The 24,948-nt window shown below is 40.9% G+C and overlaps 1 protein-coding gene across 1 annotated transcript in view; it reads right to left on the bottom strand.

Annotated features, from left to right (window-relative positions):
* Positions 1–266: 266 nt before the first annotated feature.
* ubl3a (ubiquitin-like 3a) overlaps positions 267–24,948 on the bottom strand; it is a 33,379-nt gene continuing 8,697 nt past the window's right edge. Inside the window, exons 2-5 of the mRNA XM_041051020.1 lie at positions 6,997–7,105; positions 4,995–5,081; positions 3,198–3,275; positions 267–2,158 (exon numbers count right to left, since the gene is read on the bottom strand). Coding sequence (XP_040906954.1) covers positions 2,106–2,158; positions 3,198–3,275; positions 4,995–5,081; positions 6,997–7,105 — 327 coding nt within the window. The 3' untranslated portion in view covers positions 267–2,105. The remainder of the gene's footprint in view (positions 2,159–3,197; positions 3,276–4,994; positions 5,082–6,996; positions 7,106–24,948) is intronic.

Genomic DNA, 24,948 nt, shown 5'->3' on the forward strand with positions numbered 1-24,948 from the left:
CCAAGGTATTTTCTAAACTCATCTGCTGACAGTTTCCCCAAAAGAAAATCGTGTACAATTTCTACAAAAACATGTCACAATCCACTTCCACGTAGCTGTCACACAGATGAACTTTAGTTGAGCTGGCTTATAAAAAAATACCCGTCTGATTCAGGAGCCTTTTGAAACACTGTTAAATATCATTGCTGCGTGTCAATGGTATGCCGTAAAAATCAAACGATACTGAGTTATATGCTTTAAGTGCAGTGAGTCATGACAAAAGACAGTGCACTTCAATAACCTTTATTTAGTTTACAGATGTATTCCATTTTGAAGTTTGGAGGAGGGAGAGGGAGCATTAGTGCTATTTACAATTGGTTTGAAAACGTTTATCTCTGTACAGATTTGAACCCTGATCAATATAAACAATATTTTTTTTAAGACCTAGTGCTGTTACAAAGCGATTCTTTTAAAGCAAAAAACCACAAAGAAAAAGGATTACATTAAATTATAAACAAATGAAAACAAAAATAATAAAAGAGCACAGAAGAAAGAAAATAAAAATACAGTCTGTTGATGATTAGGGAGGTTTTGCTGCTGTTAAGCACAAGACATTGTCAGCGAGTGACTGTGAACTGGCTAGAAGCTAACCGTATACACAATCATAGACTAAACACCAATATACTGTATATCAACGAGATCTAGAGTCATAATGTTCTATATAAGATTCATATTAAATATATTCTACACATTACCTTAGTTTGGAACATTACTTCCATTGGAAAAATATAAAATAAAACCATAAAACTTTTTATACATTTTTATTAATCTGATGGAGCACATGCTTCAGTTGTGCAAAATGGACTTATTAATGCAGAGAGAGAATTAAGGAGAGAGTAAGAAGCAAATTAAGACAAATAAGGAGCATTTTCATCCAGAGTTAACTTCCCTGCTAGGACAGTAACTGTCAGAGAGATCCTTCACAACACTTTTTAAAAAAAAGGAGCCTTTCCTTGAAGAGGGGGCTGGTGCTTTAGGGGAGGGAAGAAAACTGACGTGACGTTTTATTAATCACAACACTGGTCGGTCAGTAATATGCATGGACTGCCAAAACACAGTCACAAATGTCATGGACAAACAAATGACCAAGAACAAGACCACCGACAACGGTTGTTTGTCTATTTGTTTGCTTGTTTAGGCTTTGTTTGGCTAGAATGTGACGTCTGAGAGAGTAGGATGCGTTCGGTCTCTACAGCACTCTGCAGATAAGGAATAATTTCTCTCTTGTGACCTCTAAGGGCACATGCAGAGGAGGGCAGTATAAAGGACACAGGTGTGTGTGCATGTGTCTGTAGGTGCGTGTGTGTGTGTGTGTGTGTCCTGGTTTGAGTTCTCTGATCAGGCACGTCTAAGCTTCATCTGCTGCACTGAGGGAGATCACACAAGCACATATGGTTGGATGTGTAGACAGGGTGTCACTGTATGTGTGTGTGTGTGTCTGTGTGAATATATGTGTGCTTTTGCATGTTGGTGAGTTGTTAGTGGTTAAAATTCTCAGCAGTCTGTATGAGAAAACAAGGCCACACACACAAACTCTGGCACTGCATTACTATTACAACCAGCTAGAATGAGGAGCCAGTTAGAAACTGACTTTTAACAGACCAGCTGAGGATGGCTTGATAATGTGTGTATGTCTATTGTATGTATGTGTGTGTGTGTGTGTGTGTATATGCGTGCATTTGTATGGCAGAAGGCTTTAAAAGTTGTGCATTAAGAAATAAAGAAAAAAAAAACATGCAAATCCAGTTCCTTCCTCTAATTTTCAGTTATGACAAATCAAGTACAACAAAGGAATCAACTCTATCGTTAATCAATTTCCTGCTCCCAACTCTAGGTCCTGGATCAGCCTGACTGAGCCTGCTGCCTTTCCATGAGAGTTTGAGTGTATGAGGAAGGGAAGAAAAAGAAAAAGAAAAAGAGAGTGTGTATGTGTGTGTGTGTGTGTGTGTTTATATGCATATCCGCTTTGTGGACAGGCTCCAGGACAGGGGACAAGCTCATTAGGTCCAGAACGCTGAGGGCGAGAACGGATGAGAAGGATGGAGGCCGGCAGCAGAGGTGTGTATTTACAGAATGACACAGCAGTTACTCTCCCCAGTCTTCTCTCTGTTCCTCTGACCTGGGAACACACACACACACGCACACACGCACAAACATCATTAACACAAACACTGATTGTACACAGACAGACTTGTACCCAACCAACTATATGTGGGGAGATATCATTTGAATACATTTTACTTTAAAATGAGACTTGAGTCCAGTTCCACGAACAGTCGTGGAGTACGTCCACATTAGGCCAATAAATCTGTAAACACAGCTTTTCCTCAGCGTTTCAGCCCTCTATCCATTTGCATGCACACTTCTTGTTTTTCTGCACTTTATCCTTTTTTCCTGCTTTGCTTGTGAGATGCCTAACAAGTAAATTTCCCCGGTGTGGCATCAGTAAATGTTATCTTATCCAGGCTAAAACTGACTGCTCTTCTACCCAAAACATAGTAAACGAACACCTGGGGCTGTGTGCCACTAAAGTTAAGAAGGCATCTTTTAGTTGCCTCTAACGTTCATGGTCATCATTCATTTTAAATACCAATTTAGCTGAATATGCAGCAGAGCTGTTGTCATTAAGATGGGTTTGTGCCTTCATCTTCGGAATGACTGCTGCTTAACACGTAGTGTTTACGGACTGCAATTAAATCAGGGTACACTGAATGGAGGTGTAACGGGCTGAAACTCAGCAGAGTAACTGGCTGTGTGTGGGGGTTTATGTGGCAGCGAGGTTATGAAGATAATTTATAACTTAATTTATAATTTATAACTTTTTTCTGTATTCACACATTTTACAAGTCAATACAAGCGATGATTCAGCACAGCTTTTGTGAGGGGGTTTCCCCCGTCTCTGCACAAAGACACCGCCTACCACACAATCATAAAAAGGACACCTGTCACCTAATATGATTTATATTAGCTGTATATTCCACACAATGTGCTGTATCTTGGGGATACATTTAGGGGAGCCAATTATTTGCACCACTGGCTGCTCCTAAAACAGAAGCCATGTGTAGAGATAAATAATGGCTGGGGGCAGAGCGTTTTAAAGTTGTTCAGCTTGTGAAAGGCCCTCTGAAAGGAAAGAAGGGAGACAGAGAGCTGGTTACCTTGGGAATTTGGCTCAGGCAAAGTCTCTCTGGCAACTAAATGCATCACTGTGGTCTTCCCCAAGGGCAGTTTGAGGGCTAGCAGGGGAGAAGTGAGAGAAACAGACAGAGAGTTAGAAGTTATTCAGTGAGCTACAGCATGTCTGTCTTTGCAAAGTCATTCACCGTTAGTATCACCTGGCTCTTCAACTGCTCTCTAAAATAGTGGAACACAAATTATGCTACAGCATAAAGAGTTAAGTTAGGTAACAAATCACAGATAAAAAATAGAAAAGCTGCAGTTAAGCTGCTTCATGAAATAATAAGCTCTGGCTGAAGGTGTCAAAATATATAACTGCAAGGTCATTTTGTTATAATAATAACCTTTGAAGCAAGGAGAGGGTCCGAAATAGCCGTGAATGTAAACCTTTATGTAAACCAAATATTTGAACAATGTCAGTTATTTCACACTGGGTGAATGAACTGTTTCTTTTTTCCCCGAATAGTTTGAACTGTTTTCCCACTGCATGAAACATGTAAAACTCAGAAAGAAAAATTCCGAATGAATTCAATCTCAACGACACAGGGGAATAAATCAGTCCTGAAAATGAGAATCTAAAATATATTGCGATCACATAATCAGATGTTATTTATGTTGTCTAAATCAACGATTATCAAAGTCTGCTACTGGCAGTTTCACTTTTCACATAGGATGAGTTTAATCTTATGCAATACATAAAGCTTGAACACAGTCACTGCTTTGAATGTGGGTGATTTTTCTGTATTTGCCATAAAGTGATATCGATATGAGAAAATATCCTCGTATTGTATCCTGTATTGCCTATTTTCAATTCCATTACCACACAACTATAGTGCTACTACTGTGATATTGACAAAAACATGACTGGGCATGGTGTTCACTCTGATGGATTACCTATCTAAAGCTCTTTAGCAGTTTACTTTTATACCAAAATTAAAGGGAATCAATGGCTGCTAGGAAAACAGGTCAAATGCAGTCTGCTCTTCCTAGTTTATGCTTTGTTACATAACAAATAGCACTAGTCCTACTGTGGTATTTGATGAAATAAACCTACATATACACCTTGACAACCACACAATGAGTTGTACTTGATCTCTTAGCTGCAATTCTTGAAGCGCCACCACTCCCCAAAACTGCTTATCAATCACGCGATGTGTGCGTTGACGTTTGTGTGCGTTGACGTTTGTGTGCGGTGTCTCTGTTTGCATTTCAAAATCACCAGGAGTTTTGGCTCGACCTTAAGAGGATTCTGTGTCAGCGTGCAAACACGTTAAACGACGATAAGGAAATTATCAGATAGATGGCGGTAATAGGATAAGTGTAAAAGGGTTAGGGACGGCCATAACCCCATTAACCACACAAAACACCAGTCAAATCAAAACTGGGTTAAATGGACGGAATAGCCTAAAAGCCAGGGAGAAGCGCAGAGGGCCGCCTCAAAAGAAGACATCCACTTTTTCTGTTTGCTTGTGGCATTCATTTTCACGCCTCCTCCCTGTTTCTCTCTTGTGCTGCCTGAGGTCTACTCTAACACCAGCCTTGGCCCTTTCCTGACCAGTCTCCTTCCCCTCTTTTTCTGTGTTTCCTCTCTCCTCCCTCTCTCCGTCAAAGCAGGCTTGTCCAGAGCACTGAGGTACCTCTGTTCTGTGGCTCAGGAAAAAGATGAAAACAGCAAAGAACTTTCCAGCAACACACTGCTGTGATGTTGTGTGTATGTCTATGAGCACATTTTTTTTTTCCTTTCTTTTTGGGGAGGTGTACTTTCTGTGTTTTCTCACCTCCTAGTGTTACGTTGCCGTGTAGAAAACGTCCCTGGTAGATCAGCCTCAGGATGTTAGGACTGCTGACCTGCTCTTCCTCCCAGTCTGAAAAGAAAAAAGGCCAGAGAGAGATGGAAAGAAAGAGTTAAAGAGAAAAGTCAACATGGAGGAATATTAATGACATATATCACATATATCCGCCCTTTCCTGCTTTTCTCCTCTTTCCCATAAAACATCAGCATCATTGGTATTATTGTATAATCTTTAAACATGCAGGTTAAATAACATTTCACAACCTTTTGATTTCTGCCTGACTGAATTTGCCTTTAAAAATCACGAGTCGGTTTCTGATTGAACATCGGTAATGAAAGATCCCAGGCTCTAAATTACCAATTTAGAGAAAGATGCAAGGAATTTCATTGATAAGGGGCTCTGACTTCAGTTCAGCAAAGCAGACATGATGAAAAGCCACTATACTGGTCCTGTTTTGTGTCAAAGACGTACAGTATAATGAGAAGAAATCTGTCATTGTGGAAAAAACCACCAACAACCGCACTGAAGATATTTTAAGACATTTATGGTCCTTATTTTATGTCATTACATGCAAGAATGTATAATATGTGGGTTTTGTGGGATGCGCTACAGAATGTGAGAAAGACTCCGAGCACAAGAGGAAAAGGTGTGGCTTGGGAAGAGCTAAAGACAAAAGTGAAGGCATTAAATGAGAGAGAAAACAGCGGGAGAGGGGAGTTGCACGGCAGCAGAGTCTGGCCACCAGATGTTTGTCTCCAACTAAACAGAGGGTGTTGGTGCTGACTGAGTGCCTGCTCTGGGTCTCACAGGGTTCAGATCAGTTGTCTGGAAGGAACACTTCCAAAACTGACAGGACAGAAAGGAAAACTCCTCTTGTCAAAGAGAATCTGAGTCCATCAGTATAATTTATAGTTTTTCACGCAGGGTGGGCTTCTCCTTCACGGGACTACGTTCACAGCACCGTGGGAAAAGGCTAAAGTCTGTTCGGATCGGAAGGTGGTGTAAGGTCAGCAGTATCAAATGAATTACAACACTGGTGTAGCAGCACTTAGGGAGTGGGCGTATTACAGAAAGGAGGTGGCTACACAGCGATCCCACATTCCTGTTTGCAATGATAATCGGGCTGAAAGGAGGAGTGCGATCTAATTACCCTACACCAAAGATTTGCACGTTCCAATACTGCTGTATGGACCTCCATGTAAGTAATTAGCAGTGGGTTTGAATGTGATCTCAGCTCTCTGGAAACACAGCATAGCTCCTCAGCTGCCTTCGTCGTTGTTACAGAAAACACAGCCAAGATAAGCCGAATCATCTGGTTTCCAAGTGCATTAGCGGCTAAATTGTTTTCAATTTCAACTTATGCAAACATGCTGCAGCTGTGCTTATGCAGTAATATAATTTATTACAAAATAACACAATACGGGTCTATTTTATCTATGTGCAGAATGTGGGAAAATAGCAAATGTCCCAGCTAGCACACCAAAGACTGCATACCACAATCTGGTAAATGTTTACATTTCCCAGTGAATGTGAAGCAGACGTGCAAGTCACAGTAGCGCAAGGATCTCGCACATAAAATCCAATTTAAATAATACAGCTCAAAGACAGGGAAATTTATATATTTAATAACCTGTTAGCTGAAGAGTAATCAATAAAAACTAGAGATGAACCAAGCAACAATTTATATAAACACTACACTGATGATGATACTGAGTGATCAGGAGACAAACAGTAGATGAGCTGAGCATAAAACATTAAAGTGGCTAAAAAGCCCATGAGACTTGTGTGAAAATTAAGAAATAACAGTGACAAGTCACAGATGAAGTCAAAGTCTGGCTGCATCACTCGAGGATGATTTTATCATTATGGAGGGGCTTTTTCATTATCTTCACCATGTGACTACACATGCTTCTGTAATTACTGCTGCTTCTTTATGAACTACCACTGCCGGGAACAATCACTGAGGTATCTGAATGGAGATACTTACCCATTGGCCAGTTGTCATAGACGTGCTTGGCAATGTCTGCAGCCGAGTCATTGGGAGAGAAGAGGAATTCTTTCGTCTTGCCGCTGACTAAAATAAGCCGCAGGTTTATCTGCAACACAGATAAAAACAAGACCGATAACGTTAGAACAGTATATGAGAAACATTACTGGACACATCAAATGGAATACAACACAATTGTCCAATGTGTCACATCAAACGCAGGTCGAATCAGGAAGCACACAGATTCAAGCTAAGTCCTTTAATGGGAAACAGGAGCAGGATTTAAGGACCCTGAGGAGCGTCCTTCCGCAGGATCAGCTCCCATCTGTCTCTCCGACTTCCCCTCCACTTTCCTCTCATCCCTCTAACTGTCTGTTACTTTGTCCTTGGTGCCCAACTCTGTCATTTACTGGCAGTTTGTCACCTTCTCACCTTCACCGCTCACAAGCCAGCCACCTTGCTTTGCTTTATTCACTTGCCTGCATAATGGTGTAAACATATACTTTATCATGTGATATTCTTCATGAGACTAAAACGTTTTTTTTTTTTTCCAGAGCCACATTTAACTACAAACTAAAGACCATGTGCACATTTTGTAGACTACCTGGTTATCTCATTTTATACTCACAGAGCTAACTGTATTTTCCAATTATATTCTCATTGCTATTTTCTTCAGATTTTGTATTTCATGTTTAATGCTAATTTCCTGGCCAGGAGTTCAGTATTAAAACCCTCTGAATCAAAGGCATAAGGTAAATTTAGACTGCTATTTTTTTCTGAATGACACTGCCAGTGTCTTTCAACACAAACACAAAACATGAACAGTTAGCTGGTGTGGAGTACTGAAGGCTGTTAAAATATGCAACCTGCCCTGAACAGCAGCAGTCAGAGCTGACAGACAAGTATAATAATAAACGACTAATAGAGTGAGACTCTTGTTCCCAGTAGGCCAGTCCTCTTTCCTCTGTCCTCTTTACATGGAGGTCAGAGGTCAGAGTCATCCTCTGAGCACAGAACCTCTGGAGCCGGCAGGAAACCAGTGTCTAACATTACTGAAACCTACAAATGTGACGTACCCCACAGATAATGAGTATTTCCAGTAAAGCCAGAAAAGAACAAATATTGAACTACAGAGAAAATTCAGAGGAAAACGAACCGGAGGCAAAAGTTTCCCCAGATGCTGATAAAATGCAAATTCTTGGCACATTCCATGCCAAACCAGAAATGAACATCTATCAGAAGCTGTTTTGTTGCTAATTTATGCTGCATTTTTGGACAGAAAACTTTAGTAATTTATGATTTTAAATGAGAAGATGGACGAGGGCAACACAGACTGTAAACTTCAGCGAGAGCTGGCGGTGAGTGAACATCAGCTGAGCTGTAGCTCTGTACTGAAAGCCATTGAACTGGATTAGTCTCACCCACAGCACACTGCCATGTTCCCACTATCTACTGTCAATGGTCCTGACTCCAGCTATAAAAATCAAATATTTTTCAAATTATTTTTCAAATAATTACACACCACACACTGTTTGAGCATCAACACCATCTGACTCTGTCCAAACTATTACAATCATCCGCGACATACATATTATAACTGTGATCAACCCAACAATCATAATGTGTGTTGTTTTTTCTCACTGTGTTACCCTCCTAGTCTATAACGGCATTGTCATTTTAAACAAGCCAACATGCCATTTTAATCACGAAGCCAGAGAAACAAATTTGTTGTTTACATTTGATTGGTGTGACTTTGTTGAAAATAAATACACAAAAGAGGAAAGGCGCAGATGTGCGTTGCTAAGTGCCACGTCTCTTTGCATATCTCTCACCTTAAATCAGCCAAACACAGAAAAGCATGAACAATGTTGGGTGTGTTGCATTTACAAGCATTAATTTGGATGTCAGTTAAAGTGCATGGCATTAGGAGGCAGATCAGAGGTCATCTCTCAGCTGGTCTGATGTGTGTTTTGCAGTAGCACAGTATCCCTTTAAGAGCCAGAGCAAAGGTCTGTGGGGTGTGTTTGCCTTTGCTTACTGTATTTGTGTGTCTGGCCTGCAGTGTGCGCGTGGCACAAGCACGTGTGTGTCATTGTTGCCAGTGTGTTTCCATGTGCTGAGCGTCTGTTAGCCTTCTGCAACCCCCCTCCCTCCCACCAAACCCACTCTGCTGAGCGACACACACACACACACACAGACACACACACACACGTGAATACGTATACACACATACTCGTACATAGAGCCGGCTGCAGTGATGTAACAGAGCTAACACCAAAGGATTGAAACAGAGATCTCTGTAAGCACGTTACCAAATCAGCTTATAGGTTTAAGCATGGAAGAGCCATACAGAGACATATACAGTACACACACACACAGACACACCTACACACACACACACAGAGTGATGATCAGAATATATATATGTCATATTTGAACGTTGATCCCATAAACATTATAAAGAGAGAGCGCAGAATACTCTTAAAGACACCATGTGTGCAAACACATGCAGCCAGGCAAAGAGTCAGATACCCCTATATATGTGTGCACTTATTATTTTACATTTTTAAAAACCGAAATAAGGCATAAACACTAGCAACAACAAACTGCTGCTCCCTGCTGTGATTCACAAGAGACAATCTTAACTACACCGGTGAGACACAGATCATGAAGCAGGAATTTGCAGAATGTTGTTGAGTGATCTGCTGAATGTCTTTTTTTTTTTTTTAAATACATAATCCCTTGAGACAAACAACACCTGAGAGAGACACTCTGACACAGGTGAAGACAAAAGATAAGGAAGAAACATGCAGAGGAAGCCCCTTTACATGAAAACAAGGACTTTCTCCTTCCTGGTTGAACACCTGGTCGTTACCATGGTGTCACCATGGCGACAGCCAGCAGTGGGTGGCTTAACCTGATAACACCTACAGGATAGCTTTACCCCCTCCCTCCCTCCCCCTCCTGCCCATTTTCCATTGTGTCACATCATATTGTCTTCCTCTCCTTGCAGCAATCTCTGCCTCCCCTCCCTCACTCTGTCTGTTTCACTCCATCTCTCTCCCCCACTCTGTCAGTCTCCCGCTCTGCACAATATACAGCGGAGAAATGTACAAGGCCAGAATAACAACAGGCACTGAGCTAGCCTCAATTAAACAAGGTAAACTAAGCTTTTCTCCTGTTATCATCGAGCTGCACGACTTTCAGTCTATTTGCTCTTCTCCCCCTTTCCATCCTTCTTTGCTTTCTCAGTTCTCTCAGGTCACTTTCTCTTCCTCTATTTTCTTCCCGTTATATAATAAATGCAGATGCTTCCACACAAAACATGAAGGTTGTTGAGCAGTTTGACTTTAACCCAAACACCTAATGGAGACAACTCTCTCCATCTTCTTTCCCTGCAGTAGAGTCCAGAGGCTTGTACAATAAAAGCCAAGGGGCACTGAAACTGTTCTGGCAGCTTGTGGTGGAGCAACACCTCACTAAAACACTTTAAGGTTGGTTTTTCCGTTAACTTAGGGTGAGCCTTTGCCTTACCCTGACTTCACCCTTTATTCAGATTCTAACTGAATCAAGGTCTCTCTTGCTCTTTTTCCTCCCCCCTCTCCCCGGGGGTCCCTGTGCCTTCTCCCTGGACTCTCTTCCGCAAGGGGACGGGTAATGTGGTTTTCCAGGCAGCTCAAGGAAGTATATTCAATTACGATCAATTTTCCCTGTAACAAATACAACAGCTCCAGGTATGTGGAGAGCAGAGCTTCATGCATTCATGCATAAATATGCATATACAGGGCACACACATATCTGCAGGCAAACAGTCAGCCACTCACATAATGCGAATACATAAAGAATGCCGTTGCCTACAACCAGTCTCAAAAATCAGCTGTATAAAGGTTTCACCAGTATGCAGAGTATGCAGAGAACTGCAAGAAACAGCAAAGTCAGTATTACACTTTCCAAATATGAGGATGTGAAACTATTTGTATGTTCTGGTATCAGAATGCTGAAACATCCTGGTGCAGCAGCTTCTATTCCTGGCTACTTCTGAAAATAATGAAATAACAAAACAGGCCACTTGAGCCTGAAAATGGTGGCACAGCTCCCTGCTTGTCGAGCCTCCTCTGCAAGACCAGACATTCAGACACACTACAATAATGTGACCCTGTTGCCAAGTGGTGCCATGGTGTAAACATGTGAAGTAAGCAAACCCTCTTGGCTGAACACTGTTTGCACACGGCAGAGAGCAGGAAATTCAATGCCATCTATAATTATTCCTCCCTGAGTACAGCTCTCAGCTCTTTCTCAAGGCAATAGTGTGTGTGCGTGCGAAAATGTGCGTGTGTATGTTTACGTGTGCTTGTGTTTATAAGAGTATTAAAGAGTATTGCTGCTCTTTAGACCCTCTGCAGCAGTCAACAAATTACAGAGTGGGAAGTCTTCCTGTGGGAATATATTAGAGCATCTTTATATGTAGTCTATGCAGTAAGGTTAGCCGCTGCTGTCAGTGTGGATTCCTAACTGTATGAATGAATTTAAGAGAGGAGGTGGGTGATTAGCCCGACTGTGGTCTTTTTAAAACAAGCCAGCTGGATCTAGCAGCCGGCCAGCTTTGACTTGCCCATTAAATCTGAAGAAAATTTGACCGTAAACCCAAGAATGTAGCAACACAGCACTTTGAGAACACAAATCCCACATGAATTATCAGTCGCTGATTTTATTGATAATTACGTGTAGGCACTTTTCTTTCTGGCACAGCTTTCTGGCCGTCAAATTTAAATGAATATTAACAACTACAAAATGAGAGACATACTGTAATAGGCTATTTGTGGCTTGTTGGACAAACTGTGAACAAACTGTGCTAAAGAAAAAGAAGAAAAAGAGCAGCCTGAAAGACATAGGTCCCATTTTAATTAGTCAAAACTGAGTAAATAAAACAGCTTTGCAAGCTCTTAGTGATTTTGCAAATTATACAGTAATTATTAGCTCCCATTAGCATACAAATTCTATCAAAGAGCCATTGTTTTCTTTAATTGAACACACTGAAAAGGTTGTTTTTAGAGAATCATTGTACATGATGGCACAACAGGCTGAATGCAGGTTTCAAAAGCTGCCGCTTCACTTTCTCAGATGTTAAAATTGCAAGCAAGCTCACAGAAAATAAACTCTTTTGATTTGTCAAATAGCCTCATTTCAGTTTGACATGTTGAATACAATATTATAAATAGAGTTTTTTTTTTGTTTGTGTGAGTTTCTTCCTTTGTGTGCACACATACACACAGACAGAGCGGTTACATAACAGTGGCTGACTGATAATAGTGTGATACAAGAAACAAAGCCTGAGGCAAGGATTTGTAATCTCAGAGTCTCAGTGAGTATGTGTGTCTAACAGTGATGGAGGTAGTGCATCACTGCAATCAGCTTTTTCTCAAACTGATTTTTGTTATTTTTATCTTTCTTCCTCAAAAGTGGTCTCTTTAATATTTATTTTAAAGCTGAACACATTACCAACTGAAGATAAACATACCAGCTGAGACTACCAGCTGGCTACATCCATGCTGGGAAGGAGAAGGCTCTTCAAAATAAAAGAAGTGAAGGTTCTACTGAAGTGACTCTTGTGTGTTGAATCTTATGCTGTATGATATATATATATAGACAGAGACAGGGACAGGTACTGGGAAACATGGACTAACATAATTTTTAAGTGCAACAATATTCATCATGGGGATAACGATAAAGACACAACACACTTAATGTACACTTAAAATTTGTTTGTTTGACACATAACAATATGTGCATCCCCCATCATGCGCTTCACTTTAGTGTGGTAAGGGATGCAACAGACCTTTCCACTGCAATAAAAATCTACAAATAAACAGTGGGACCTTGACCCAGCTGAAGTTTGTTTATTATTAACTTTACAATCTTTATAGGGCACTTATCTATAATGGCTAATGTATCATGACTTGTTTTGACCTACTTTACCCACAGCTTGTAATATGCAACTCCCCGTGATACTTAAAAAAAACAGTCTATCTGTTAATTTCAAATACAGAGATCGAGGTGAATAAGGACAAAGACAAAGGTTGAGACAAATCGTCTTTTTTGCTCTTACACAAGCAAAAAAAGAAGACCCTGCCAAATAATCTGACTGATCAAGACTTATTCCAACTCTGCTGATTATGCCTACGGTCTTGCTCTGCTGGTTGCCATGCCAACACTTGTGGTAACCAGGGAGCTAGTTAGTCATCTGTCCTGTTTTATGCATGTACACTGTGTGGAAGCCGTCTCAGACAGCGCTCATGTAAATGGTGCACAAAATAATACCACATAACATAACATAACATAACATAACATAACATAACATTATGACAAGACAGACAGGTCTTAAGTAGGGTTACAGCCACTTCGGTACTCTTGGTAATGCTGAAGAAGCATCTTTGTCTGTAAGTTGTCTTTACAATTGCTATGTCTCTAGATTTTCAGAAGGCCTTTGTATAGATCATGGCTTATAGCTATAGATCAAACTACTGAAATCTGGCACTGATGGAAAATTGTATGAAGCTGTGATAGCTTTCTATCAAGTCCCAAATGCACATGTGCAAATTAATGAGTATGGAGGATGCCCCCCCCCCCCCGTCTGAGCTTTACATAAATGATTTCATAGTTGAAATTAAACAAGCAGGTACTGGAATCAGGCTTTCTGTTTTGACAGTTGGTAATTTTTTATGCAGACGATGTTCTTCTTCTAACAGAGACAGGATCACTATGTCTATTCAAATATTGTACATGGCGGGTGCAGCAAGGGGCAACTGAGGATAATTGAGGATAAAACTCAGATCACGCGTGAGCTACAAGAATGTATTCATCTTTTGAAACAAGAATAACTGGTAGGGCTCTGGGAGCTGCTCTAAATAAGATTAAGCTCTGTAAAGATATTGGCTGCAATACATACACGCAACTATAAATCTTGTGTCTGTCTAATTTTGGATATTGCTGCAGGGATCTGGGGTTGTTGTAGACAAACAAAAAAAGATAAAGCTCAAAACAGAGGAACGTATTGTTTCTTGGGTGTGTACAAAATGGCCCCAAAACTCTCAATATATGATGAGATGGGATGGGGCCCATGAGAAGTCAGACAAAAGGGTGATATGCTGCATTTGTGGAATAGGTAAATTAACATGCCTGACAATAGACTTATAAAACAAATCTATTGTTGGTTGTGCTTCAATTACTTGCACATGTACAAATTTGATTTATTTATTAAGAAATAAGTTGCTTTGAAGTGTTATTTTTTTCAGCTATTTGAAAATTATCAAGAAAAATGGTCACAAGAAACATATTGTGTTATTAAGCACACTTTCCATCCCAAGCAATATATCACCCTTAACCTGACCATAGATCAGAAGTCTGTGTTCACTTAAGATCTGGCTTCTGGCAGCTGGCATCGATTCGACTCCCAGACAGCGACTTTTGTTGCATGTCATACTGCTGTCTTTCTCCCCCGACATTTCCTGTCAATATCTCTGCTCTGCCATCACTGACGAATAAAGGAAAATCAGAGAAAAAGAAAAAAAAAATCTGGCATCTTGCCTATGGACGTGGAAATTGGATGCTTTCATTTAATCCCATATCGGAACAGAACATGTCACCTGTGTTATTCTGATGAAAAATACATTGGATTAAAATAGATTTTACACTTACAGTTTTCATTACAGTACAGCTCAAGTTTTGTTAAATGCCCATCATCATTGTATGAGAGCATTTTATGTTTGATTTGTTTAGTTTATACCTGATTGAATGTTTTTGCACATGTACACAGTACCAATACCATGTCTTGGCTTCCTCTCTTTTTGTTTTTTCTTTCCTCTTAGGTAGTAAGTAGTGTCCCGTATGCCCATGTGGGCAGCGTGTGTGACACAGGGTTGTTTTTTTTTTGTACTTGTACATGACACAGTGTTCCAGAGGAAAGTTCATTCACTGAGGTTTGCTCATTCTTTCTTAAACCATGTGTGTATTCTTAGTAGATTATTGCTCTGATTGGACACAAAGTTAAAGTTGTCTACCTACATAGAATTTTATACCTTTAGATTTGATTATTCATAGATAATGTTTAATTTTTGTCTACACATGCTGTCACTTTGACAGCATGTGTACATCTGTTCAGTTTCACACATTTCACAGTTCCTTTTACAAGGGTTGATGCTGCAGCTACTATGTTTGCCTCTACTTTACGAGGCTGAAGTGTGAAATGTCAGCTTTAATTTGAGAGTGATTAAGTTTCATGACATGAATAACAAGCAAACTTTTAAACAAAGTTTTTTGTGTCCCTTAAAGAAAATGCAAATGATCCTGGTTTAGTGTTTCTGCTACGATCATTCAGGCATTGCGGCCATTCCCAAATAATCACTACATTACAATAATATGGCCTCAGCGTCATATTGACAGCTATCATCTAACTCTACTACAGCAACTGGGAATTTTACCTTTATCCTCAGAAGATGGGAATGAGGGGCTGGATTCAAGAAACTGAGACAGCAAAACATGTAACACAAAAGCCATAACCTAACACCACAGGATGATGCTGAGAGATCATCCTTTCTGTTCTTATTACAATAAGTATTTCTCTCAGGAGTTGGTAGAGACCAAAAACAGAGCTAAAAGAGAGAGAATATCAGACCTACATTGGACGGAAACTTGACTCCAAATGAATCATAATGTTATTCCATAACTGTTGGACGTGTAAGTAAGTAACTTCTTTCAGCTGTCCCCAAGTGGCAGCTTCTAAAGTCAGCTACTGCAGGTTTAGTGTCTGTAAAGCAGAGACATGATAATGGGGCTTTAATATTTCCGTGGGTTAACTGTTGAACCCTCATGTGTGACCCTGTTGCTTGGAATCAAATTCCAGAAGCATTTTCTTTCCTGTGGTTCCCTGTTTCTGTGTAAAGAGGGCAGCCTGTTCAGTGGAAATAAAGCACAGACCTTCTTCCTGTTGGACTCTGTTACGGCCATTAATCATTAAAGAGAGTATCTACTGTAAGAGAGATTGTAAGAGCCAACACCACAGACCTTTCTGCACTTTCTGGTGCTGTTTCCCAACTTCCTGTGGCACAGGCGGCTAATGGCTACATTACAGGTCTAATAGCATTTTTAAATTAAGGTTTCTTTTCTTCACAATAGCATCAAATATTCTACGGCAGAGTAACTGCACAAAGTAAAGAGGCTCTCCACTTACAGCTTTTCTGCAAAGACTAAAAAACTATGCTTTAATTATTAGAGAAAACTCATTATTTCACGTTGAATATTTTAGCATTTTAATGTCTTTTTTTTTACCAAAGTTTAACTGTGACCCTTTAGTGTCCTTAAAGTGTTGGGTTTGCTGTCATTACTTCACTGCAGCAGTTATAACCCTGGCTTCTGTACCCAGGCGAAAGTGAATAACAAAAATACTCCCTTCTCCTTTTACCTGCTCTCACTACCATCAGTCACATGTCTCATTACTCAATTGCCCCATCGTACCTCATATCTCTCTCCAAGCCCTTGTCCTTTTGTACTGTCATTCAAAAAGACCTATCCTTTCATATGCTGACGTGCTCATCACAGCCAGAATCCACTCTGCTCCTCTTTTTGCTCCCTCTCCTTCCTGTCACGAGCATGATCAGCTGTTGTAACAGCGCTGCAGCCGGCACTGTACCTGACAGCTCTCTGCTTTCTGTCCCCTCTCTCTTCATCACTCACTTCTGCTCGTTTACATGCAGATAACCCTTTAATCCATCAGCTGCTTCTCCTCTCTCCAGAAACAGGTAAAGCTTCTTTTAATGCTGTCATCTCCCCTCCCAGTGTCTTCTCTGACGACTCGCCTTGCTTAACTCGCACACACACGCCCTGGGCTGCATTCCCCTCTCCTGACAGATGCCAGGTAGGCGCGTTTGATCACAGTCTCTTCCTATCGCTTCCTCTATGTGATCAGAGCTGTCACAAGAGGTTGGCGCAGGTTTACCTCGCATGGCAGCCTCCCGCTACTCCCTCAACTCTATCTCTCGCTACTTCATACTTCAAAATGGCTGTTCAATACCCCAGGGCCAAATGAAGTAACATGCCAAATGGGAGCCATGCCAAACCTGAAGTAAACTACTGTGCATTACCCAGTGGCAACCTACACACTGACGGTATACTGTGTGAAAGCAAAGGGATCAAAGGAAGCTTTATCTAACATCACTGTGTTACATTACAGAGAGAGAAAGGTGTTATGAAGATGGTACCACGCAATGCAGTGTTTGCTAGCCTGGTGAAAAGGTTCAAGCCTGCCTAAATATTTACACAAAAGCCTTCGTATCAGCTTTCACTTCTTTGGCTGCCCTCATTTTGATGCTTCTACCCTTTTTTTTCCACCACAAAAACCAGAACAATAGGAGAATCATATCAACTGGTTGCAGCATGTAGGCAGTAAAGGGAACGTCAAGAGCAGCAGGAGTGGAAAAACATTGAGATAGTGAATAATGGAACAAACTGTTGGACTCTATGACAGCAGAAAGAACTGTTTGACAGTTTGGGAGATAACCTCACCCACTTTCTTGCCAAGAGTTAGATGAGAACACTGATACCACTCTCATATCTGTTTAGCAGGTGGTTAGCGTTAGTTAGCTTTACAGGTAGTGGAAAAAATGTATTTTTCAACTATGGACAGAGCCAGCTGTCTCCCTGATTTAAAGATGAATCTGATTAACTTTGCTGCTCTGACATTTGAGGTCCCAACAGTCTTCCTCACCCAAGTTCCTCATTTTGATGTTTACTGTCAAACACAAACATACCAGTGGATGCATATGCGCATATTTTAATACTTTCATGTTTGCAGCTAAAAAGAAAAAAGAACAGCACAAACAGTTCTTCGCTCTTACACATTTTGCAGACATGAAAATCAGAGAAATAAGCAAACTAAGGACTTCATTGCACAGTTCATCTTGCGTCTCTGCGCAAATGGCAATAAAGCTGTTGACTCACTATCACTACTACACATTACTGAGACAAATATAAACACACACAGTCTGCACCCATAACCAAGTTTGACCAAAGTTTAGGTGAACAAGGCAGCCCATCTCTGCGAAAGACCACTACAGTGGTGCCTGTTTCGTATCAGCTGTGACCTAGAAGTTAGGTAAAACATATTATACTAACTGCCAGACAGTGGTTGAGGGTACTGTATGCCTGTGGGCTAAAACTCTGTGGGCTAAAAACCCACAGGTAACCACAGATATGAAGCACGCCACTGGCCACCATTTACCAAGACACACACAAACATACAAACACTGGCGGTTATTGTTAATTAAATAATGCAACTGCTATGCTCTGTCCAAAGTAAAATTAATTTCCCATGATTAATTAGCTGCTCTGATTAATGACACAACTTCACCCAAACACGACGCCGCAAGCATGGGATGTATCTCTCCAAATTCAAATTGGCCTGTTCTTGGAATCCTGTGCACGACAGACTGTTAAGATTAAGACCAGCGTCTGGCAGCACCTCAATTCTTCCTGGTTCATTCGTCTCTAGGATGAACGCCTACAAACAGTCAACGCAAGTAGTAATGACACTTAATAAAAGTCCAAAGAAAACGAAAGAAAGATGGGAACGTGGGGAAGTGAGAAAGAAAGTCACTAAGAAAAAGAAGATGGTTCTACTTCTCGTAACACTTCTCAGTGTGTATGAGCATCTGTTAGTAGTTTCGGGTTGAATACATCACCACATCAGGCTCCGCTGTCCTCATCCCATCAGGGAGAACAAAACCCCAATAAATACTTTCATAGAGTGAGATATTAAAGATATAACAAGCAAAGAGAGCGTGACATGAAAACAAACAAAGAAACTAAGTGAAAGTGACCAACAGAAAGAGAAATTTAATAGTTAAAGGAGAGAAAAAGACAACAAAGATTTGCACAGTCCTGTGTCACGCATCACCACCAAAGTGCTGATGCTGTACAGAGGCCGTGATAGCAACGAAGGGGTCTGATGATACAGGACGATAGAGGAAACGCTGACACTTCTGGAGGGAAGCCCATGGGACCGGGGGGGAGGAAATGAGAGAGCTCGAGAGGGAACGGAGAGAGATTCAAAGAGGATTCAAAGAGAGAACAACGAAGGTCAGAGAGACAGGCGGTGAGAAGAGAAACCGTGAAGGTCAATAAGATGATGAAATCCACTTCGTTCCTTTTGTCACACACATTTGCACATACATTAACACGCAAATATTAGCGTGCACACTCAAATTGCCTGCTGGTGGGGCTGCTGAGGCTCCACTTTTGAAACTGCGGGCCGACACGTGAAATTGCTCTTGTACGCTTCAATCGATACTCCTCTCATCCCTCTGTCAGCGTCTAGACTGTCTGTCCCTCTGTCCCAGTGAGATGAGATAGAGAATGACAAGGTGCTAAACAGTGAAATAAAGATGCATCTGTGACTGTCATCTTTGGTTGAGCAAAAAACGAACAAAAAAAAAAAAAAAAGAAATGGTCCTGATACAGGTAGTGAAATTATGCTTTCCCTCGTTGACCTAGAAGTCAGAAGGTCAGGTAGAGAAAACACCTCTGGAGCTGATAAGGATTGATCACCCGGCTTCTCCAGATACAAACTGTGTGAAAGCTTTCCAGCCACTCTTTTCCAAACCGACAATCTGACATTCATTTCCACTTCACAAAGCGACCGGCCAGCTGTGTGGAGGAGACAAAGTAAGCCAGGTTTGAACTTCTCCCTCAGGCTCTAGTTCTTTTGCAGCGTGACCCAACCTTAAGTCTTCTTCTGACGTCCAAGCCAGATTTCCAATTCACTCTTCTTTAACACAGTGCAGAGTTACATGATGTCCTCTGTGTCAAAAATGTACCCTGCCATAATTTATTGGCACAATGCACAGTTACATCCAGTCTTTTGTGTCTGGTAAATGGAGGAAAAATTGACTGTTGACTGGGAAACAGAAAGAGAAACAGAGACGCTGCAGGAAACAAGAAGAGGCACCTGAAACCCTTTCACATGTTCCGCAAAACAGTTTGTTGACACGATATTATTATTTCAAGATAAATGTTCGCACAAAACTGCCTCAGAAACTGTTCTGAACATTGATTTAACAAACACTACAGAATTCGACTTTCATTTTTGATTTATATTAAAAATACAACAAAAAACAGTTGAACAGGAAGCTGTCAGTGAAAGGAAACATGGCGGCTGCAGTGCTGGAGTTTTAAATCTGTATTAATCTGTGCTAGTTTGACTCAGAGCTGGATTTTGCTTTGTTTTCTTTCTGAGTAGCTCAGTTTCTCAAAATGGATATAATTTGCTGAGTTTTGCCTCATCATCTATATTAAACCTGTTCGGGATCTCTGGAAAAAAAAAAAAACAAAAAACAGGTACCAGCAGATGCATAAACCCAAAGGCCAACATGCCACATGTCGGCATGCTGCTGGTGTGAGGGGGACCACACAGAGGGTTGATGATCCCTGATGAAGGCTTTGATGAAAGGACCTCCTGTCCTTCACCTCCTTCGTCCTACCATTTGCTCTGCCTGTTTACTCCTCCACCTCCTCTCACTCTCCTTCACTTCCATCACAGGGTGTTTCACCAGTGTGACTTCCTCCCCCGTGCTTTCCTGACCCCCGCTATGTGAAAGCCCTGGAGTCAAATAAAGCATCCCCATGCTGTTCTCCCCCTCCCTCCCTCCCAAGAGAAATACCTACTCCGCGGTGACCTCTGCCTTCCCCTGTCTCCCCCCTTCCTCCCTCCTCTGTCTCTGCACACCCACCCCCATCCTCTTTCCTAGGTGGTCTCCCCGGCAGTTTGTAGTCGATGCCATGCAGTCAGGATTAGCTTGATTTGTAACCTTTCAGGTTGTCCTTTCCAAGCACAAGCTTTTTGGACTGTTGTGCAGACACTCTGTCACAGCAATCACCTTGGCATTTTTCATTATTTTCTAACATGTTATACTAAATTATTGAACAACAACCAACAGATTAATAAGTAATGGAAGTAGTTATGAGTTGGAGTTCTAAAATCAACAGAAATTTGCTGGCTTTTCTCTACACAGTTAAGTTTGATGGAGATATATAAATGTATCTCAGTCCAACATATCAGAAACATATTATCTATCATCCGTCTTGATCATGAAAATGTAGCTTCATTTTTGGTGAAGAGGAAAAGAAATTAAAAGTACATGTCTCTCTGTTTTAAAATCCATTATATCACAGTGCACGGTTGCCTGGTAAATCCAATTCCATTCCTCAATTCCTGACAAGCTGTTGTTTCCGTAGATGTTTTCACCCCATAAATGAAGATTAGCACAATGCTGCACATATTGAGGTTCCAAAACCTATTACTATCTCTGTCTCCTTCCTCAGAGACAATAAAGTCTTAGCAAAAAAAAAAAAAAAAAAAAGCTGATGGAACATGTGAGACAGAGAGAGAGGAGGAAAGGCTGTGAGACAGCAGTTACATTCACAACACTGCATTTCCCTTTCTCCTTCAGAAAAGAGCACTGCCCTGCAGTCACAACTCACGTGATGCCGTGTATGTGTGTGTAGAAGGAAAAATGTGTGTCTACGTGTGTGTGTGTGTGTGTGAGAGAGAGAGAGAGAGAGAGAGAGTGAGAGAGGCACACAGATAGAGACTGCTGGCAAGCTAAAACGCCCTCTGTGCTGGAATTTACCAGATGGCACTGGACAGAAACAACCAGGGGTATTATTACCACACACATACACACACACACTGCATTTTCTAGGCCTACTCTGGAATGAAGCAGTATGCAGTGACAAGAATAGATGCAGGTTTACGTGCATGTGCAACACTAAACATAACAAACATAAACATTTCCATCTAGAGTTCCCTGGCAGTTTACATGTAAAAACAGACATATACCAATCAGCCACAACATTCAAACCAGTAACTGGGTTTGAGGTTGGGGCTGTAGATATTACACACAACTATAATAACACATCTACTAAGCCTTGTAAAGCTAGGACACATACATATATTGCAACTTCAAGGCAGAAAAAAATATGAATACAGACGATATAATCAGCCAAGGGGTGCTGTAATGTATTGCTGCCTGTTACATGATGCTAATTAGCAGGTCTCCAGCCATGTAGTATAATAAAGGATGTGCTTCTCATTCATCTACCTGGGATGAAAAGGTGGTTTAAAGGTTAAGACCATTTTGAAAATGGAGCACACTTTGGCTTCACAGATATAGCTCTGTTTATTCACCACTGTGACCTTTAGATTAAAAATTAGAACAGATTACTGTACCTGCCATTTCTGATACTTAATGGTTCTTGTGAGCCTTACACCATGCTGCACTATGAAAAGGAACTGTACTAAGATCAGCTGACCGAGCTGCTCTGTGCCAAGCTAAATGGAACTCGGCTAAACTTTGCTAAAACACGCCAGCTTCACTCACCCACAAACATCCGAGCTTTTAAACCCACTAGCCTAGATTACTGTTACTGATATAGACTCAGTGAACGCTGCTGTTTTGCTCCTAACTGTGTGCATGCAGTCAAATGGTCTCTGGCTCAGAAAAGCCACTTCACCAAAATGTGTATTTAAACTAAACTTTAGGTCTATATCTGATGTCCTCTGTCTAAGTCAAAGTTCTGCTGCTTCCCTCAAGATAAACCAAAGCTTCCTCATTACAAGAAACTGAGAAAAAAAAAAAAAGATGAAAAGCCCTCAATCATTCTAGTCCAAGGTCTAATGCTTCATTACTGCTAGCTCATTCAGATAAGAACACACACACATATACATGAAACACGCACACACACACACACACACACACACAACCCCTGCTGGGATCATTAGAGATATTCATAGTCAGAGTGCTCCATAGCATCCAACATGCAATGACAAATTTGTGCAAGACGGCATGAAGGCCAAATATACCCTCTCTCCACGTTCCCTATTCTCTCTCACACACACACACACACACACACGCTTCCCTCATCTTGGAGCTCTATCTTTAACTCTTCAGTGACCTCGGCCTCATCGTATCTCTCCGGTTGTGTATCTCAGTGAATATCATAAAACCAGAGAAGATGCGAAAAAAGGCAAACTGGCTTCTTTACCATTCAGCTCCCCTTTCACGAACTACCTTTCAGCAAAAAGCAAGAAATGTTTCCCCCAAATATTCTTTGAAGCTTTACAGCTCACAAATTCAGATACTAAATACGCCGTCCATGTAATGTTACATCCTGTTCCACATAAGCTCAACACCGCCTCAGTATTAGGATTAGAATCACTCGTTAATTCAGTGAATACACAGGAGTTTGTCTTGATATGAACATATTAGCAGGATTACTGCGGAATATACAGACTGTTTAGATAGTGGCAAACCACTGACCGTCTCAGGTCACTAGCTGAGGATTAAGTTTGGTTAGTGCTCGGTAGATATGGGAAACGACTTTCTGAGATGTTACCTAGCAACCATTTCTCTTCTGCAAGTCAATCAATATGTAGGAGTCAGTGATTCCAGTGGGGTTTTTTCCCCATTCTCTATAACGATTTGCTATTTTTCTTAATATCCTCAATTTTACTTTACATAAAAACACAGAACTCTCATGGGTAATGTAACAACCAGAGTTTTTACAGAGCTTTCCATAAGCGTCAGCTGTTGGCCTCATCAGCCCAATTGTTTTAGTCATTAAGCAAAAATGCAAAAAAAAAAAAATTTGCTGTTTTGTGTTTGTTTCATATCACAAAATAATTTAGTATCTTTGGGTTTTGGGTGAACAAAACAGGCCAACTAAGGAGGCTGCCATGTGTCCTGAATTTTTATTTATTACTTTTCCGACATTTGAAAGACTGAAAAATTAATCAATTAACCAAAAAACGTGAACAGATTAATTGATTATGAAAACAATCATTGTTTGCAGCCTCTTTTAGCTACAATACCATGAAGAAAATCAGTGTGTCGTGTTGCTCCAGAGACACGCTGAGTTGGGTTCAAGTGCAAAAGCTTGTCAGACCATTTACATTTTGAAATGAAAAAGAAAAAAAGTAAATCTCTAATTGACAGCCAAACCAGAGTAAAAGTCTGGGTTAAAGGCATGAGAGTGAGGACTGGAGGCCAGATGATCCTGTTGGAACATCCAGTCGATGAGGCTTGACCTTTGGATGACAGCTCCATGGCTCATGTCTGCCCTGTCTGGGACCTGAAGAGTCTCAACACTGACCCTCTAATTCCCTCAGTAAGTATTGTCTGTCTGACTATGCTGGCACAGGGCGTTCGAATATCAGGACAGATTTAAGCACTGATTTAGAAATGGCATCCCTGTCCCAAAAATATATCAGGAAGAGGGACAGTTGACTCTTGATAGCTAGCTGCTCTGACGCACTCACTCTCATACACACACACACATTCACATTCACACAGTCTATGCTGGCAAGGCAAAGCTTTAATATAAATGTCCCCTCAGCTGGAAATTGTTTCCAGTGCAGCTGAAAGGCTCCTTTTATTGAGCTAGTCAAACACCCCCCCCACCCCCATCTTCTACTTCCTTTCCACACACATACACACTCTCTTGCTGCTCAACATTTAGACTCATAGGGAAATGCTGTGCTTTTTTTTTTTTACTTGAGTGCTTTTGTTTTACATCTATTTAAATTGTATGGAAAGGAAAGATTACAGCCACATAGCTTTATAGAGAGTTCCCTTCCTGTAACATCCCTTGAATGCTAATAACATTAAAAACAAGAGACTGTATCAAGATGCCTGAGTTTGTCAGTGCAATTAATGCCCGGTGTAAAACTGAAATCAATACTGTATCTGCACTGAGCGCATTGATTGAGCACATTATTTGCGCAGAATTTCCATTAGAAACTTATTATCTAACAGGAACACATAAGCTACTAACTGAGCGACTCCCTGTCTGCATTCATGAATCGCATTAGTGCACATTACTGATTGGCAAAAAAATGTCTGTGAG

This window comes from Toxotes jaculatrix, chromosome 12 (assembly GCF_017976425.1).
Source record: "Toxotes jaculatrix isolate fToxJac2 chromosome 12, fToxJac2.pri, whole genome shotgun sequence".
NCBI classification, from domain to species: domain Eukaryota; kingdom Metazoa; phylum Chordata; class Actinopteri; family Toxotidae; genus Toxotes; species Toxotes jaculatrix.